The following is a 19,160-nucleotide window of genomic DNA, read 5'->3' as shown; positions in this document are numbered from 1 at the left end:
GTCCTGCAGCAAAGTACTCTATTTAATTTTTCCTGGGATTATTCCTACAGAAGTCAATTCTTTAGGGAAAATATGAGGGCGTTACGCTCACGGTCACATACAAAAGTGAAGCGTCAAAACAATAATTTGGATTCTTCAAGGGAAAACAAGCCATGATTACACCCAATTTAAAATAACTGGGGGTTTAAATATGCAGATCACCTTGTCAGCTCCTGTCACTCAAAAGTGGTTTCCTGCGCCCTGCCCTGAGCCCGAGCAGTGAGGGACCACTCGGACTCGCAAGCTCCTGGAACTCGCCGCTTCGCTTCCTGTCTCCGGTGGCATTTTTCTAATAGTCCTGAGAGAGGACAACCATGAAATTGTTTTGCTCTTGTACTATTTTATGGTTAAAGACTGTAAGAATGTGGGGAGAAAAGTTTAAGGAGAAAAAAAAAACAAAAACAGCTGAAATGTGTTTGCTTCATTCCCCATTAGTTAGAAGAAAATATCTGAACTGAATGTCTCTTTCAAGTAATTTCTTCCCACATATTCATCAAATAATACCTGTAAGAATTTGGTACACAAATTGCAGATCATAACTCCTACTTAAAGATTCATACCCAGGACTATTTTACATCTATCATTCAAAAGATGAAAACTAGGTATTTGATGGAAAACTAATAAACTACTGGAGCCCTGGCAGTTTTGCTCAGTGGTTAGAGCATCGGCCCAAGGACTAAAGGGTCCCGGGTTTGATTCTGGCCAAGGGAATGTACCTCGGTTGCAGGCTCGATCCCTGGCCCTGGTCGGGGTGCACTGGGGAGGCAACCAGTCAAGGTGTCTCTCTGACATCGATGTCTCTCTCTCTCTCTCCCTCCCCCCCTTCGACTCTCTCTGAAAAGCAATGGAAAAAATATCCTTGGGTAAGGGTTTAAAAAAATAAATAAACTACTGGAACTGAACCCCTAGTAGCAAACTACCCAATGGGCCCACACTGCTGATTCTTAAACCAGCCATGAATATTAGCAACAGCCCATAAGTGCAGGATCTATAACAGTGAGGATGAAAGTCAGGAGGAAAAGCTGAAATAAGTTTCTCTCCACTTTATCTTTTCAAAAATAATCTCTGGATTTCTCTAGGACACGTCTGCTAGAGTTGATAGTAAACTTAAACACAGGGAGTTCTCTCTTTAATTCACAAATATATATTAAGAATCTACTGGGTACCAGTCATTTTGCCAGGTGTATGAGTTACCTGGTAGATCTCAGTGAGATTCATGGGCACCCCTCTCTCTCTAACATGGAATTCAGTCCAGATCCTTGTTACTCAGTGTTGTCCACAGACCAGCACCACTGACATCACCTGAGAGATTTTGAGAAATGCAGAATATCAGGCCTCAATAAAGAACTGCTTACTATATAAATCTGTATTTTCACCAGGTCCTCAGGTGAACAGGGTATTCTAAATGACTGCAGGTGTCCAGCATATCCAAGGGACAAGACAGACCAAAGCAGAAGAGACCAGGACAACTTTACTGCCCAAGTATATTTAGAAAAATATGAACCTACTCTCAAAAGCTATCCCACTTGGCATAAGTGTATAGAAATCCTGGGAGTAAACTTTCTGGAGCATCTTTGCCAGTCAGGATGCCTGTATTTGTCAAACATCATGTTCTGCTTAAACAGCAAGAAACAGATTGCAATTCCTCTCTAGGAACTGTGAACACTGAAAGGGTAAGTAGGTGGAACATCAAAAAAGCAACATCATTTAGTCACAAAAAGTAATTATGTTATTGCTGAGTGTCACAATGTGCTTTCCTTTCAAATACAGTAAGAATTACTGGTTTCACTTTAATATCAGGCCAAAAAAGAAAATACAAGCAGTTTTTACAAAGCATGGAACTCACCGTGATCACATATCAGTCTATGGACATTGTTCAACAAACTTAGGGCCAATCTGGTTTAAAGAAGACGTGATCTAATGCTCAGGAAACGTCCCTACATAATTATATTACACTTTATTTAGAATAAAGTTCTAGACTATTATTACTGGATACCACAGAGGCTCTTGAAGGCTTAAGTTTTAAAAATCATCTACTTGTAGTTGCAAACATAGCTGAACAGCCCTTGGTCTTAGGCTATCTGAGTAATGCCCTCCCTTTGGAAGGATTTACTGTGTGGGATTAACCACGGTTATGTGAGCCCACGTTAAGCACTCCAGAAAAAAGAAAAGAAAGAAAAAGTCGACTTGGGCCTCAGCCATGTTAGGAGAAAAAACAAAAAAATCAAAAACTTGTCTTCTTGGGTCTTACCAAACTGTGAAAAGATGACAACCTACATTAGAGAATGACAGGGGACATGCTGCTTGGTGGCGGTGGTGCTTTTTGTGTTTGTTTGTTCTGATGGTAGCTAATTCTTTATAGCAAAATATTCAAGCACAGTATCAGGATGGACTAATTCAAATGAAAAGCAATTAGGGTGCTTTGATGTCTTTTCATGGTCTGGTTTTCCTCCTGCTGACTCATTCTCAGGAGTCCATGCCCTGGGGGCATCCTTCCTGTCTGCTGTCTCTGTGAACATTACCAAGGACCCAGGGGCAGAGGATGTGTCTCTAGTGATTCTTCCTGGACAGGACGTGAACTCTGAGGTTTCAGTCTCCACCTACAAATTTCTTCTTGTTGTTAGTGGACTCAAATCTAACAAAAAGAGCTAGAGATAAAACAATCCTGCCAACCCTTAGAGGCGCAAACCTGGACGCAAATCCTGGTTCAGGCTTTTACGTCTTAGGGAGAAAGACACTATGCCTCTCTGAAATAGGACCAAGCTCACAGGCATGTTAATAGAGTTATGTCAATAGAGTTACAAGTGAAATATAATGCATGAAAAGGACCTGTCATGAAGCCTCCCCTGGAGGGGGAAGGGTTACCACTGTCATCACAAGCACATCCGCCAGTTCTGTGAGGTACACACGTAGAAAACAGCAGCCACTAGCTTTAGTCCACCCTGTTTAACTCTGTGAACATGTTCCTAACCTTGCTAACCCTATAACCTGAGGTCATTACGAGAATTAAGTGAGTGACATGTAAACCTTCCGGAATCAGAGTGAACATACAGTAGGTGCTCTCTAAAGATTACCTTTCTTCCTAGTTCCCACAGTAGCATGTACCTATTACTTCTCTGTAAGTCTGCTCAGCTTCTTTTCCTGTTGAGAACTACATTTCCCCAATTCCCTGTGGTTTCCATGGGGTTTTGATATGTGACTCTGCCCTGTGGTGAGTTCTGCGGACCCTCTGGACACAATGATAGATCCAGGAATGAGCGCATGATGCCATCAGGCCAATAAAGAGTCTGATTAAGGGACTGACATAAATGAGGGGCCTCTCCTTTTCTAAGTTTATGCTTTTCCTTTCCCGAGATTACAAACGATAAGGAAAATACAGGCCTGGGGCTGGTTGTGAACTTCGTTGATTTATGAATTAAGAATCCACCTGAATTATTGGGCCCTTAAAACGTCATGTGAATAGCTAGATACAGCTACGTCTGAATCATCCAGTTCCCAGCATACAAAATACAATAGCAGGGTCATTTGTAACCAGAAGAATATAATACACAAGTGATAGTGAAAAAGATAAAAAAGCAACATATAATTAGATATAATATTCTGTAAGCCTACAGATAGAGACGTCCAAAAGGGGTTAAGACCACCACAGTAGAGTCAAGAAATCTAGAGAAAGCACAGAAGCCTACGATGGGGTTTGGAGATGGGTAAGGCTAAGACTGTAATAGAGAAGATGAAATTCTTTCCAGCTGGAAGTAATAGTACAAATTCAGGCGCACTTAGCATGGTGTCCAGCACACACTATTTAATGAATATACTTGGAAAGAATAAGAGAAAAGATTAGAGTGTGTATCAAGGAGGGGTAAGACGACAACGCGGATTAAAAGGTAGGGGTCACTTTGGGGTGCAGAGTTGGAAATGAAAGAAAGGTAAGGCTGAATGGGAACCAGTCTTCAGAATGGAGCCAGGAGTTTGTACTTGGGTCCGACTGGGAGTCCTTTATAACTGGTAAAAGGGGGGGAGAAAGAAGGCAATAGGGTGGCCTTTGGGAAGTTAATAATAAAAACAGAAGCCAAAACGGAAGTTGAGACAACAGAGATGACGGATCACCAGCCTAGAGGTGAAAGAGTTCCTAGACACGGTTGAGAATCACGGACAGAGAAATCAGCGCAGGGGTCACCAAAACAAATGGGCTAAATCTAATGGAAATCATGAAAGAGTCACAGAAAACAAGAGACTGGAGTTTCAAGAAGGAAGAGAAGTCGAAGAAATGTTTGTAGAGACTAAAGACTAAGGAAAAAAATAGGATATCACTTGGTGACGTGAGGGCAGTTTCGATGGAGTTGTGTTATCGTAATTGGAAACTGAGCCCCAGTGTGGGAGGTGACTGCCGAGTCTTTCAACAATCGGTGCAGCACAGGGTAAGAACCAACAGGGTCGGACACCACCTGGAGCCCTGGAACCAGGTCTGGGAAGTCCCTGCAGGGCCAGGGTTTAACTGGTTGGTTGCTGGGTTTGGGGAATCCACGATAAAGACTCCAGTGAGGACGTGCTCTGGGGTGACCGGAGAAGTACATCAATATTTTAACAACCAATGTAGCTGTACCTGTGCCTCTAGGCTGATATCAGCCCTACATCGAAAGCTGCTTCAATGAGTACTGCCAGCTTTCTTCATCCCCGGTGCATGAAAGGAGCACTGACTAATCCAAATCATTTCCATTTCCACGTGCCTGTAACCCACACGGACGCAGAGGCTTGCCGGGGCCAGTGTGCACGCCGGGTAGACCAGAGTCACCTAGGGAGGGAGTGAAAACTAGTGATGACTTGGTCCCACCCCACAATATTCCATTCCAGGGGTGAGGGGTGGCACAAAAACCTGTATTTACTTGTAAGTTCCTCAGGTTGGAAAAATAAAACAAAAAATTTTCTTTTTATATATCTTTCCTGTTTATGTTAATAATATAAATAAATTTGCACCACATGGGACAGGAGCAAACAATGGTTCTCCATTCAGTATTAAAAATACAGTTAAAACAACAGCTAATGGGTATTGATTACTTATGCAAGCACTATGCTAGAAAAATCTCATTAATCTTCCCCCTAACCCTATGAATTAAGTACTTGTTTTACCCATTTTAAGATCAGGAGATCTACGGAAGGTTAGGTAACTTGCCTAGGGTTTTCCCTTTGTTGAAATGACCTCCTAGGCCCAAGATGAAGCTGCTCCCACTCAGGATGCCACAGCAGCAAACCGAAACTTCCTTCAGGTCCCTGCAAACGCCCCGTTGTATCCAGCCACCAAGCCCCCACGTGCCAAGCTGGCCCGGGGCTCTGCACCTATTTCCTTGTCCCTTCTCACCCCCAACGAGCTTGACTGTGGCCCCAGCCAATACGACATTTTCCTTTTTTTCTCTTTTTTCTCTTTATCCTAGAAAACTTCCTGCCGTTGGCCCAATTTTGCAGTTCTCCAAATGGAGACTGCCCGCTTCATGACGCGTTAAATAAAATTTGTTGGTATCACCTAAGCTGTCGTCTTTCCTCATTTTTCACACCCTTAAAAACCTGGGACGGTTCCCTTGAACAGGAGAGAGGAGGCCACGTACCGGACCCTGCTGTCCGTCTGTCCCCAGGCCAGCCTCAGGAGAGACCGGCTGCGGCGACTGTGCGCACCTAGAGGCTGGGCCATTTGGGTCCTTTCTTCCACACAGTACTTTTAGCCCTTAAAGATCACAGAGCCAGGTCGAAAGAAAATAGTGAAGAGCCTGGGGCCAGAGGAGAGGGAGGAAGAAATTTCAGAAACTGCTTCCAGATGAGCGCAGTGCTCAGGGTGGGCAGCCCCGCCCTCCCTCGGGCTGGATGGACATCGCATCCACATTTATCTGAACACAGCGAGGGTTGGATTCCCACAGGTTCGGGAGTCATAAAAAGATGGTCATCCGACCGCTCGATTCTCTCCCAGTGCTCTTTAGGAAAAGACGGGTGAAGGAGCTCTCCCTCCTGGCCGCCCAGCAACCTGAACTTGCTCTCCCCATTCCTTTGAACCTACTGCCCCAAAGTCCCCAACTGCCCTGGTTTGGGGCCTCATTCTCAGGATTTCAAAAACATACCGCAAATCCTTCTACGTTCAACCAGTTTGTCTCATGGAAAAAGCAACAGGCGGCAGAGGAATTCAGGCCACCCCAAGTCACCAGTGCGGCCTGATGGATGTGGAAACTGGACCATGCCTCAGGGATGAGACATGTGACAGCCGGCACACTGTCATTACTGAGACTTGAAAGGGGAAGTTCACATGAGGCCTGTGGTAGACTCTAAACCATGCTGGCGGGGGCGCACGCCAACGAGGAAATTGCAATCCCTAAATAAACAATAGGCTGGGAACCCGAGCACCAGCGGGAGGGAGGGTCTGGGCTGCTGGTCTGAGCTGGGCTGGCCAAGCTGGAGCAAACAAAGCAAAGATTTAAACTCTGCACGAATGTCATGTCAATTCGGACACCCTAGACAGGTCCTTTGGGAGTCCAAATAGTCAGTCACCAAGCCTCCAGACTTGGAAGAATTTTGAAAGCAAGACACTAAGTCCAATCCCTTCATATGCCAAATGAGAACAGTGAGAGCCAGAGGGGACAAGTGACTTGCCAAAAGCCCAACAGCCAGAAAGCTTAGTCCCTGGGCCATTTATTACGCCACAGGCCCACTGGGGGCTGCTATGTTTTTTCCACTGCTTTCTCCTTTCAAAGATGCTTTTAAAGTCTTTCCACAAGCAAACTGTATGTGTGTTCAGAGCTAAGACTCTGCCTGAAGTAAGTTTGTGAAATTCCTTCTCTCCGGTGGTCCTTGCTCAAATGTATTACCTCTTTGTTACAGGTAAAACTCAAGTTCAGGCTGAAAGGGAAGGGATGAGAAGGATTCCTTGAGCATCTATTATGTGCCAGGGTTTTCCTATGCCTAAATCCATTTCAATCCCCACCATAGCCCTATGCAAGCTGGTATCATGGTCCCATTTCACGGATGGGAATGCTGGAGCTGAGAGAAGCAGTTAAGCAACAGAGCCAATTCTAGTTTTCTCAGATAATTTAACTTTCTCCCTTTTGGAGACTTCTCAATTCAACAAAAGAAAACAAGAATAGAAGAAATTGTACATCTTTAAGTTTTTTAAAAATGATTTTTCTTCTAACCACCTAATTGTTGTTTTTCCTAAATAATAACTCCTAATCTTTCCTATACAATGAATGCCCATTATTGAAAACATAAAACTTTAGATGGAAAAAGAAAAGGGAAAAAATCCTTTATTATCTCCCCATCCAGAATCAGTGCCAACATTTTAGTATATTTTTCCAAGTTTTTATTCTACATTGATAAATATATTCTCTTTATATATTGAGAATATTAAGTCTCCAACTACTATAAATGTTGATATACATCTCTTAGTTGCTATTTTATAGTTCTATTTTTATTTTTTAACTTTTAAGTAATCAAAGTTATTATCCTTTCCTTAGTAATATCTTTATTTTTACTAACAGCTTTATCGATATATAATACTCATACCAGAAAATTCACCCTTTTAAAGTGTAGAATTCAGTGGCCTGTGCAACCATCACCACTGTCTAATTCCAGAATATTTTCATCACCCCAAACCCCTGTACCCCTTAGCAGTCACTGCCTTTTCTACCCTCCCACTAGTTTCTAGAAACCACTAATCTGTCTGTCTCCATGGATATGCCTTTATTAGACATTTCATATAAATGGAATTAAATACTACGGCGTCTTTCACAGCTGGCTTCTTTCACTTAGCATAATGTTTTCAAGGTCTATCCACTTCATTTCTTTTGACTGCTGAGTAATATTCCGCTGTAAAATGTGGACATACCATATTTTGCTTATTCATACAAGATAATGAACTTCTGGGTTGTTTTAGCTTTGGGGCTATTATTAATAAGGGTGATATGAGCATTTGTGTATAGGTTTTTATTTGTACATATGTTTTCAATTCAAGTAAGGTGTACACCTAAGAGTAGAATTGCTGGGTCACATGGTAACTCCGCTTAACATTTTGAGGAGTGGCCAAACAGTTTTCCAAAACGGACTGAACCATTTCATATTCCCAACATCAACATACGAGGTTTTTCCACATCTTCCCCAACATTTGTTGTCTTTTTTACATTAGCCATCCTAGTTGGGTTTAAACTGTATCTAAATGTGGTTTTGAATTTGCATTTCCCTAATGAGAAATCATGCTGGATATCCTTTTGTGTCCTTATTGGCCACTTGTATGTTTTCTTTGGAAGACGTGTCTATTCAAATCCTTTGCCCAATTTTAAGAGGATTATTTGTCTTTTTATTGTGGAGTTGTTCTTTCTTTATTTTTAAATGAACCTTTAAATTAAAGTATATTATACACAAGAAGGTGGCCAAGTCATAGATTTTCAGCATGATGAATTATGACGAAGCGACTACATCTGGGAACGTGCAACCAGATCATGAAACATACTATTATTACTTGTACTCCAGAAGCTTTCTTCATGCCCCCTCTCAACCTCCACAACCTCTCTCCTCCAGATTAGCCGCTATCCACATATCTAACCATTGATTACTTTTGTCTGTTTTTGAAACACATATAAACACTATCATATTATATAGGTTTCTGTTTGGTTTACTTCAACACTGTTTTGGGGCTAGTCAATTATGTTATTACATGGAGCAATAGCTCGGTCCTTCTGATTGCCATATAATAGCATTTCATTGTATGAATATCCACTGTTTTTCCACTTACTTGTTAATAGCTATTTCATCTGTTTCGAGATTTTGTTTAGTCTGTATATAATTATGTTTTCTATCTTCTTTTTAAATTAGATCTTGTACCACCATTGCTAGATTTGCTCCTAGATATTTTAGGGTTTTTAATGAGATCGGAAATGATACTGTTTTCTAAATTTCACTTTGTAATTGTTACTAGTATGCAGACATATGATTCATTTAAAAATACTGACAACCTATCTGGCTAAGTTCATTTATTAATCTAATAGTTTATACACGGATTCATTGAGACTTTTTACACACAAATTATGGTGCCTGTGAATAACAGTGGTTTTATTTATTTATTTCTAATTCTTATACCATGACGTCCAGAATATTGTTGAATAGAATTGATAGCAATAGGCATTCTTGTCTTGTTCCTCATCTCATAGGAAAAGCTTTCAACATTTAATAATTAAATATATTGTCTGTAGCTTTCTTGTAGCTACCTCTTATTAGATTAAAAAAATCCTCTCTCTCTAATCTGAGTTTGCTAAAAGCTTCTTTTTTATTGAAATTTTATTAATTTTACTCCTTTATCCCATTAAATAACATTTGATATTTGGTAAACAGCATTAATTGATATCCAAAAGTTAGTCCTTGTATTCCTGTAATAAGCATAATTTAGTCATGTGATTTAATTGTCACTGAAGTCAGTTCACCAGGATATTTTACAACAGGTTTGAAAATGATTGCTTATAAATCTCCTTTCTTGTAATCGCTTTGTTGGGTATTAATATCAAGGTTGTATTGGCCTCATAAATAAGATAGGAGGTGCTCCCCTTTTTCTATTCCCTAGAATAGTTTCTGTATGATTGATGTAATTTTTTTCTTCAGATGTTTCGCAAAATTCACTGAAGAAGCCATCTGGGCCTGCATTTATTTTGTTTGGTTTGCTTTTTGAATTATCAGGGGCTTTTGTTGGTTGTGGTAAGATTTTAAACTCTAGAATCATTTTTAATACAGGTATATGCAAATATTCAGATATTCTATTTCTTCACATGCAGTTTTGACAAGTTGTGTTTTTAAAGAATTTATTTAAGATTTCAACTTTATTATCATAATGTTGTTAATAAAATCCTCTCAGATTTTTAATGTCAATAAGATTGATAGCAATGCCCCCCTTTCAGTGCTATCTCTCTTTTTTTTTATTCTAACCAGAATTTGCATTTTTGTTAACCTCTTTTAAAAAGCAGCATTTGGTTTAGTTGTTCTCCTCTAGTATATGTTTGGTTTTTATTTCATTAACTTCAGCTTTTATCTTTATTTCTTGTTTTGAATATTTCAACCACAGTTGACATTCAATATTATTTTATAATAGTGTCAGGTGTAAAACGTAGTGATTGGACATCTATACAATTCACAAAGTGATCCCCCCTGTAAGTCTAGTACCCACTTGGCACCACATAAAGTTATTATAATATTATTGACTATATTCCCTAGGCTGTACTTTACCTCCTCATGACTATTTTGTAACTGCCAATTGGTTCTTCTTAATCCCTTCACCTTTTTCACTCAGGCCCCCAAATTCCCTCCCATCTAGCAACCCTCAGTTTGTTTTCTGTATCTATGAGTCTGTTTCTGTTGTTTGTTCATTTATTTTGTTCTTTAGATTCCACACATAAATGAAATAATATTGTATTTGTCTTTCTCTGTCCAAATTATTTCACTTAGAATAATAACCTCTAGATCCACCCATGCTATTGCAAATGGTAAGATTTTCATTCTTTTTTATGGACGGGTAATATTCCAAAGTATATATGTACCACATCAACAAAACAAAAAGATAACCTAAGGAAAGGAAGAAGATATTTGCCAAAGATACATTGAATAGGACGTTAATATCCAAAATTTATAAAGAACTCATACAACTTAACACCAAAACAAACAATCCAATTAAAAATGGGCAAAGGACCTGACACTTCTCCAAAGAGGACATACAGATGGCCAAGAGACATATGAAAAGATGCTCAACGTCACTAATCATCAGAGAAATGCAAGTTAAAACCACAATGAGTTATCAACTCACACCTTTCAGAATGGCTACCAATAAATCAACAAACTGCAAGTGCTGGCAAGGGTGTGGAGAAAAGGGAGACCTCGTGCACTGTTGGTAGGATTGCAAATTGGTGCGGCCACTATGGAAAGTAGTATGGAGCTTCCTCACAAAACCAAAAACAGAACTACCTTATTACTCAGCAATTTCACTTGTGGGTATTTACCCGAAGAAATCGAAGACACTAATTCAAAAAGATATATGTACCCTTATGTTCACTGTAGCTTTATTTATAATAGTCAAGATACGGAAACAAACCAAAATGCCCATCAATAGATGACTGGATATCTTTATTATTTCTTATTTCTTTTTCTCTCACTTTCTTATGGCTTAATTTGATCTTCCATTGTTTTTTTAAACTTAAAAAGTCTTCTCTCAACCAAACTGAATCACTTGCTCTTCCCCAGACACTCCTCACAGTTTCCAGCCTCCTTGCCTTTGCTCACATACCTCCCACTGTTAATAAACCATTCCTCCACTCTTTATCAAGATCATGCCAATCTTTCAAGGCCTTCCTCAAGGGCTACGTCCTTCAAGAAGTACCCCCTGCCCCTCTCTCATTTTTTATCCTTTGTGCCCCTGAAGCCCATTTTGCCATTTATAGGTCATTGTTTAGACCCTGGTTTATGTACTTCCTTCCATTAGTGCCTTAAAGTCTGAGCACTCAATTTTTCTGAAAGGCTTTCCATGGTGCTATGCACAAAATAGATGCTCAACAAACACTGGCATCTGTGACTCAACTTCAGGAGTTAAATTCACACCGACCAAACCTGTTTATTGCAGAAATCATCAACTGGCAACTCATTTAGACTCAAACACATCGTAAAAAGCATTTGGGCAAAGAAGAAAAGAAGTCTCATTTTTTTAAAGTCCTCTTTGCCTCTAAATGACAACTATATATCATACAGAGCTAACATTTAACTTGACATTTTGCTTTTCCTGGCTATCACTTAAAACCCACATTTTCCCCCTTATTTAAAGAAAATAGTTAAATAAGACAAAGTTGGGGTTTTTTAAGTTGAAAGATGAGAAGATGAAGAAATTTCTCAAGGAAAAAAAATAAGCTAAAGGATAATTTTTGGTATTTGTAAATGGATAGTGCACATCAAAAACACAGGGCTTTCCAAGTTTGAATGAGTTATACTCCACACTGTTATAAAGACTTCAGGGCAAGACTTAAAGCCCAGGGAGAGAAAACAGGGCATACGTTGGCTGTAGGGTACACATTTGGAGCCTATTTGGAGGGCTGATAACATATATGTATAAAAGGGTGAACCTTGCTTTATAGCACAAAATACAACACGGGGCCTTTTCAAAAATACCAAATAGGCCTCTCCAGTTCTCATGAGCTGCCTCAACCTGTTCTATGATGCAAACCTCAGCACACAATTTTCAAAGTAAGTGTCAAAAGGAAAAACAGTTGAACGCATGGGCCATCTTCGTTAAAAGCAGACTGGAGCATTACCGAGTGTGAGAACTTTGGAGGAGAAACCTGTGTTCAATAGACTAGCTGTAGAGCCTTGAGCAGGTTGCTTATACTCTCTCAACCATGGCTCTCTCATCTGCAAAATTGCTAAATATGCCTATTCACAAGTTTTTATATGTCAGGTACCCTGCGCCTGGTTACCCATGTGTGGTCAGTGGTGATCGAGCTGTGGGTTGTCACTGGTGGTGCAGGTGGTATCGTTGTTATTATTGCTATTATTTTTTTTTATAGCCACAAAAGGACCCAGGGCATATTTTGAAGCCTAAAAGTCATCATAATGGCTTGACTAGAAAAACTAGGCTTGACACAAATTTTATATGAACACATCATCCTAAGAGAAGAAATAATTCTAAGTAGAGTTCAGTGTTTAGACTCAGACAAGTAACAGTTCAAAAGATGGATGAAATAAACCTACAGCCAAAAAAAACCAAAAAACCATTTCAGCCAGCACAAGGTTTTCCTGATTAGATCCTAGGATGTGAATTAAGTTCACACTGGAAATTGGGATGCATTCAGCAGCCTAGGTTTGGATTGGAAATCTCTCCCTTCCTAGCTTGTGTGACCTTGGGAGAAGCTGGCAAGTAGTGGCTCTTGCCTTCTCCATGTTCCAGCACATGCCCGGTAGAACTGAATTGGCTGAATCTGACCAAACACCAAGATATCTTTCAGTGGAAACTTAACCCAACTGCAGGTCAGCTCAGCCTCATGGAGAAGAAAGATAATCACCTGCCTGAGCACAAAGACAGGCAGAAAGAGGCTGTCTGAAAATAGAGCTCACATGAAGGAAGCCAAAATAAGACATGGAATGAGAGAAAATGGGATCTGTCAATATCTTTTGAGTCCCTGGATCAAGCTGTGCTTGAAGCAATACTTCTGTTTTGGGTGGGTTGTTGTTGTATTTTTCCATTTATATGAGCCAATAAATTTTCTTTTGGCTTAAGTCACTTTGAATTAGATTTTCATTCATTAGAATTTCTGACTAACAAAGAAAAAAATTTTGAGATTATCTGACAAGTTCTGTCATTACTGTAATTCATTTCCCTTAAAAAACACACACACACAAAAAAAAAAAAAAAAACCACACTGAATACAGCTTAAGGAATGAACCCAAGAAAGTGCAACTTTTGGACATCATGTTTATGCCATGTCAAATTTATAATAAAAGTAGATTAAAAACACATTCTTTCAAAGGACTTAGCATTAAAGAAAGAAAAAAGAGGGTAAAAGCCTTTTAACTGCCGTTTTTATTGACAGTTCTCCATAAGAGCAGAAAGAGGAGCTTAGTAAAGAATTCTTAGACCCAAAGGCAAGAAAGAGAAAAGCACTGCAATATCCACAAGAAAACTAATTTTTCTGAGAAGCACACACAGTGTTCTAACAGTGCAAACTTGGAACATACCTGCCAGACCAAATCGGGGTCAAAATTAAAACTTGGAGCTCCCTGCAAGAAGATAAATCACAAATAACTTCAGTTCACTTTGCTTCCCTTCGTTTTCCTTCAGGTGGCTTCCGCTCCCCTGGCTCAGCTGGCTGGCAGTAGATGTGATGGTGACAAACGCCCCTCCCCAAGGCCTGCCCCACTGGGATATATCTTCACAGCACCAAAAGTGCTGAAGGGTACAGAGAGTCACTACAAGTATGAGATCGTGGTACTAAAGCGCTTGAGTTTGGGCAGGATTTCACAGATTTTTCAAAATAAATACCTTTCTCAAGTTGGTGCCAAGTATGTGTGTGGAGAAAATGAAGGTTCAAAAGGTCACCCTCAGATTCACTAAGAAGCCAGGGATAAGTAGGGGTAACTTCTAAGCCCTTAATTCATGTCATCTCCCTGAAACTACAGATCCAATTTACTCCAGGAAAGCTCCCTTCACCTCCAGATTCTGCCAAGGCGCTTCAGATGACACCGACGTTCACCCAAAGGTGTTTGAGGTAAAAACAGCAGGGTCTCAAATTCTACCCACCAGGATTAAAGGTCAATTCTATTTGGTAGTCAACCCTACAGCTTGGAAAATATTGGTTTCCAATATTCCCTCCAACTTAAAAGGGATGTAATATACAAAATCAGATGAGATCACAGCCTCTATCACAAGCTACACACATGGCTGGGTAAATGACCCTCTGCCAGCTGCCTCCGTAATTCAATTTATGTATGTTGAGTAGATGCTAATGGGACCCAGAGTTTTCCACTGACAAGACAGAAGGCAGTGCTTTGTAAATAAGCAGGCATCCAAAGGACAACAGAAAAACTCCAGGTTCAATTCTCTGACAATACCTTGATCATCAATTGTTGTAAAAATGTGCTCTACAGATCAGCACCATTGGCATCATAGAGGAAAACTCCAGACTCAATTTACAGGTGATACATGGCTGTAAATGTGCCGTAAAAATTATGTTTTTATGACTATCCACATAGATAGCCTAAATGAGTGTTTTTATTTATTGTTTTCTAACAAAACATACGATGCTAAAAACAGTGGGTTAGAATCCAATAGATTTTCTACTTATGAAAGTCACAAGTAAGTACTAACTGTCTTTATAGTGATATCTACTAGGAAAATGCCCACAGCACTGGGAGAGATGTCATTCCTGGTTTCTCCAAAGGTTTTTAGAACATACTCATTCTTTAACACACACACACACACACACACACACACCCTCTTTTCCATCACTAATTGTGAGGATGTATGTGTGGAGGTGGGTAGAAAGGGGACTGAATGACTGTTTTAAAAATCTTTAAAATAAATATTTTTGTCTCTTTTTTCTTTTCCTTCCTTCCTTCCTTCCTTCCTTCCTTCCTTCCTTCCTTCCTTCCTTTTAAGCCTCAACTAAGTTTCAAGTTTGGTTCTGATGTGAAGTAAGGATGAAATCCCAGTTACGAACCACACCCCCTCAGGTGCAGAATAAAGTTTCTTTTCATAATAAGCTAAAACTACATAAATTCAAAACAAATTGATGAGCCAAAATTAGCAATTATTTTTTAATCTTCCTGGCAGTTGGTCCCTTTGAGCATAATTTTCAAACCAATGTGCTGCAAATGCATTATGAGTGCCTTGATTCACTTAACCTTCAGGAGGCATACAGTTTGAAAGCAAATGTTCTACATTATTTCCACAAAAATCTACTTGGATGAAGCAATTTCTATCATTTACTAGAAAAAAAAATCCCAAGTCAGAATCATACATGCCAAGAACTCAAGAGTTCATATTAATTTATTTTTCCCCAGGACATGGGGATTTTTTGGCAGACAGTTCAAAATCATGTGCTATAAGACAGAAAGAAAAACCATTATCCTATCAGCAAGCCTCACAATTCTCCTGTAGGCTGATGGTGACCAGCAAACTCTTGAGTGTTAAACTCATGTGTGAAATTACTGAATTTCAAACATCATTGTTATGGATTATTCTTTTTATTCATGGAGCAATTTAAATCAAGAATTATTTATTCTTAAGACAAATACTCTACTGCTTGTTTCCTTCTGGCTAAAACCGGAAGTAACAAGACTTCGGATGTCTAGATACTGACAGAACAAATGGTTTTCATTTAGATCTATTTCTTAATCCCAGATCATGACTTAGGCATCATCATTTACTTCATTATTCTTTAACTGCCCTAAATCCATCCAGGAGGATCTTTGATTCTTTGAAATAGCATATCTCTGGGCTTCCACAGCTAAAGAGGATACCTGGGGAGTATTTTAAAAATCACTACTTTCCAGGCTTCGTTAGGAGAAAATACTGGAGTCGAGAGAAGGTATTACTCTTTGATAAGTAAATTTTGCTAATAGCATCATTTAAATTATTTAATGACTCCGCTGCATATAAAACACCTTCCCTTTGCCAAATCTTAGTTTCTTGAGGTGTCTTTTCATGGTAATGTGAGTGGGAGGAAAACAGAATTTTTCCAGGTTCGGAAATTTAAAGCCCACACAAAACCTCTCTTTAAGGGTGAAAGCACTGGCCATGCTCCGAAGGGAAGCCAGCTCCTTTCATCCAAGGGCTACCTGAGCCCTTTCTCCCTTTGCTCGGAGAAAGAATCCTAATTAAAGGGCCCAGAAATTAAATGCACCCGGGAGGGCAAAAGGATCCAGAATAAAAGCAGTCGCCAGGGTGCCTGGAGAAAAACACAACATCCATTTCACGTGTCTGTTAGGCACCATCAAGTTAGAACAAACTCCGGAGTCACACACAAGCTGTTTCTGACAAATGTGAACAGCCCCTACCTTCATCTCAATGACAGTCTGGAGAGCCTTCGTCTTGGCTGGCTCCGGCTGAAGTTGGCTCCTCCGGTGCAATTCCTGGGGAGGAACACGATAGAAATAAGCTCGCCGGTTCATCTTCCTGCCACACCATGGCCGTCACACGGTGCCACCCCACCCACCGGGCGCAGGGCCGCTGCGCACAGGCACAACCGCGCCAGCCACAGGTGCCACCCCCCCTCAGCATCCCTCCTGCCTGGAGCCCGAGCTCCGGGGAGAGGCTCCTGGCACGCGCGCTATTTCTGAGACTTCCATCAATAATTAATGTCAACTGTGACAAAGCCAGCAAGTAATTATAGTCCAAATACTGTTCAACACTGGGGCTGTTGCCCAGCCATCAGATCATAATTTACTCAATTACATTGCTCTGCGCTCCCGACACAAACACAGCAAGGAGACGGCGGAAAGAAAATGACTAACGTGTTTGCAAATCTGGTGCGCGCATGGCATTTTGCTACTGAGGTAAGTTTGAAATGAGCAATTTAAAACCTTTTCAGTACAACTGTGTCACTTTTTGGAGTGAAATGATCTGATGAAACCCTGTGAATCTCTTGCTTCCTAATTTACAGTTTCGGTACTTGTTCAAAATCACACATGTGTGTGATGTGTTTACGCACCCGTGATGCCAAGAAATTAAAATCGGCATTAATATCAACAGTGCTAGAGGGGAGGCAGAAATGGTTAAAGCCAGATGTAGACTCAAGAACTTCCGGAATTGCAATTTACCATTGCATTAGGTAAAGAGCAAACAATATAATTGCAATTGTAAGCTTGAAGGCTCACTTTTTGCACACCTCTTCTCAAAAGGACAATTCTATTAAGACTTTAAAAGATTGTCTTGGCAGAAGAGATAGCAAGGTTTTTTCAGTTCGTGCTTTGATTTTCTTAATAATTATCAACAGTTTTGTGAAAGGAGCCAATGACAGGAGTAACCAAAAGTGCCCACACATGGTTATGCTGCTGATACAAGTTATCTAAGAAGTAAATTCCATTAAGAATTATTTGACTTGTAAGTCACCTGTGGAGTAATTCCATAAGACTTATCTTCTTCCAGAAAAATCATTTAAAGTCAACATGGAGCAGTTTTAGGCCTTTATATTCCATTGGACCACAAACATTAAAAAAAAGAAACAGCAACCACAAAAAAACTTGGACATTGAAGAAAGAAGATCAGCATAATTTCTAGCTTTTTACAAGTACAAACATTGAAATTAACTCTACCTGCACCGCTACCGTCTATTACCATTGTCATTTCATAAAGATAGAATAGATTGATGTAAAAATTGTCAGAAGAACCGAATTCCACAATAAAAGATAGTCGTTCCCAGGATAAGAAAACGGGTGACCTTTCGCCCATATCCTATGACACTGTTCTTAGTTGCCAGGGGCCCAAGAAGACCTGGTTATGGACCATCGTGCACGTGTCCGGGGACCAGAGCTGCGGAATCACAGTTATGGCTCTGAACTATAGCCGTGGGGGGAAAGGGGGGGCACATTTTCTTCTCAAAGTCATCACTAGCACAAATTAGCAAACCTGTGCAGAACTACTTCTCAACCTCCAATCTGAGAAGAATTGGAATAGAATTCATCTTTCTTAATGATTCAAAATGGTCTCACATCAATTAGGACATTTTTTCCTCTAACATATCCCTGAAAGAGATGGATGAAGTATTACTGAATCCATTTTATGAACAGATAAACAGAAAGATTCTGTATCCTTTTGGAGTCCCTGGACTGCAATGATCTGGTAGCACAGGTCATTTTTAGGCTCCATGGTGATGGCTGAGATTTTCTGAAGGAATGGCCTTAAAAGCCGCTGTCCTTTATTGTGCATCTACAATGTCCCTGGCAATACTTGTCTCCTTCAAGCCTCAACACTACCGTATTAGGAATATAGTCTGTGTGGTGAGTCCTGTCGGCTGCTGGTAAACATTTAACAAACAGCACCCACCAGGGCCAGCTTCAAGCGACCCAAGTGGTGTCATTGAATGCAGAGTTTGAAGGAGTGGTGCTATAACACCCCATTGCATAGTATTTCCAGCATATGGACACAATAGATATAAGAAACTCAAGAGCATAAATAATAGTAAAATATAACAAAAATTAAGAAAATGTGAGTACTTAATACAAGTCCTTTATTCATGAGTTTAGATATTTAATTTGTAGCATAGGTTGTTAAAACAAGTTTCTAATATTCAGCTGTCATGGGCTAGTACAATCCAGTTCCAGCACACCACTGGGTGAATCAATAGTGCTTCAAACCTCCAGAAAAAGCTACCTAGCCCTAAACATTAATTCCAAGATAGCAAGAGATCACTAAACCAATAAAATCTCATAGATGAGAAAACAGAAAGTAAATCACTTGTGAGAATTGTTCCATAGTAAAGTGGTAGAAGAAATATATTTCACCAGTCACCAGTTCTGATACTGCTGTGAGTGGGGAGCTCTCCATGCCCCCCACTGAATGCCAGTGGAGGTGGGCTTCTTGCACTGTCACGAGAAAAGGAATGTTCTGAGACTCATATGGGAGAATGAGT

General features: G+C 40.1%; 1 protein-coding gene across 1 annotated transcript in view; it reads right to left on the bottom strand.

Moving 5' to 3' along the window:
• ERC2 (ELKS/RAB6-interacting/CAST family member 2) overlaps window positions 1-19,160 on the bottom strand; it is an 809,820-nt gene that overhangs the window by 572,992 nt on the left and 217,668 nt on the right. The window contains exon 4 of the mRNA XM_081160189.1: window positions 16,588-16,662. Coding sequence (XP_081016315.1) covers window positions 16,588-16,662 — 75 coding nt within the window. The remainder of the gene's footprint in view (window positions 1-16,587; window positions 16,663-19,160) is intronic.

The sequence above is a fragment of the Miniopterus schreibersii genome (genome assembly GCF_964146895.1).
Source record: "Miniopterus schreibersii genome assembly, chromosome: 15".
Taxonomy (NCBI): Eukaryota; Metazoa; Chordata; class Mammalia; order Chiroptera; family Miniopteridae; genus Miniopterus; species Miniopterus schreibersii.
Note: the sequence above shows the minus strand (reverse complement) of the source record. Positions and strands in the feature narration are given on the sequence as shown.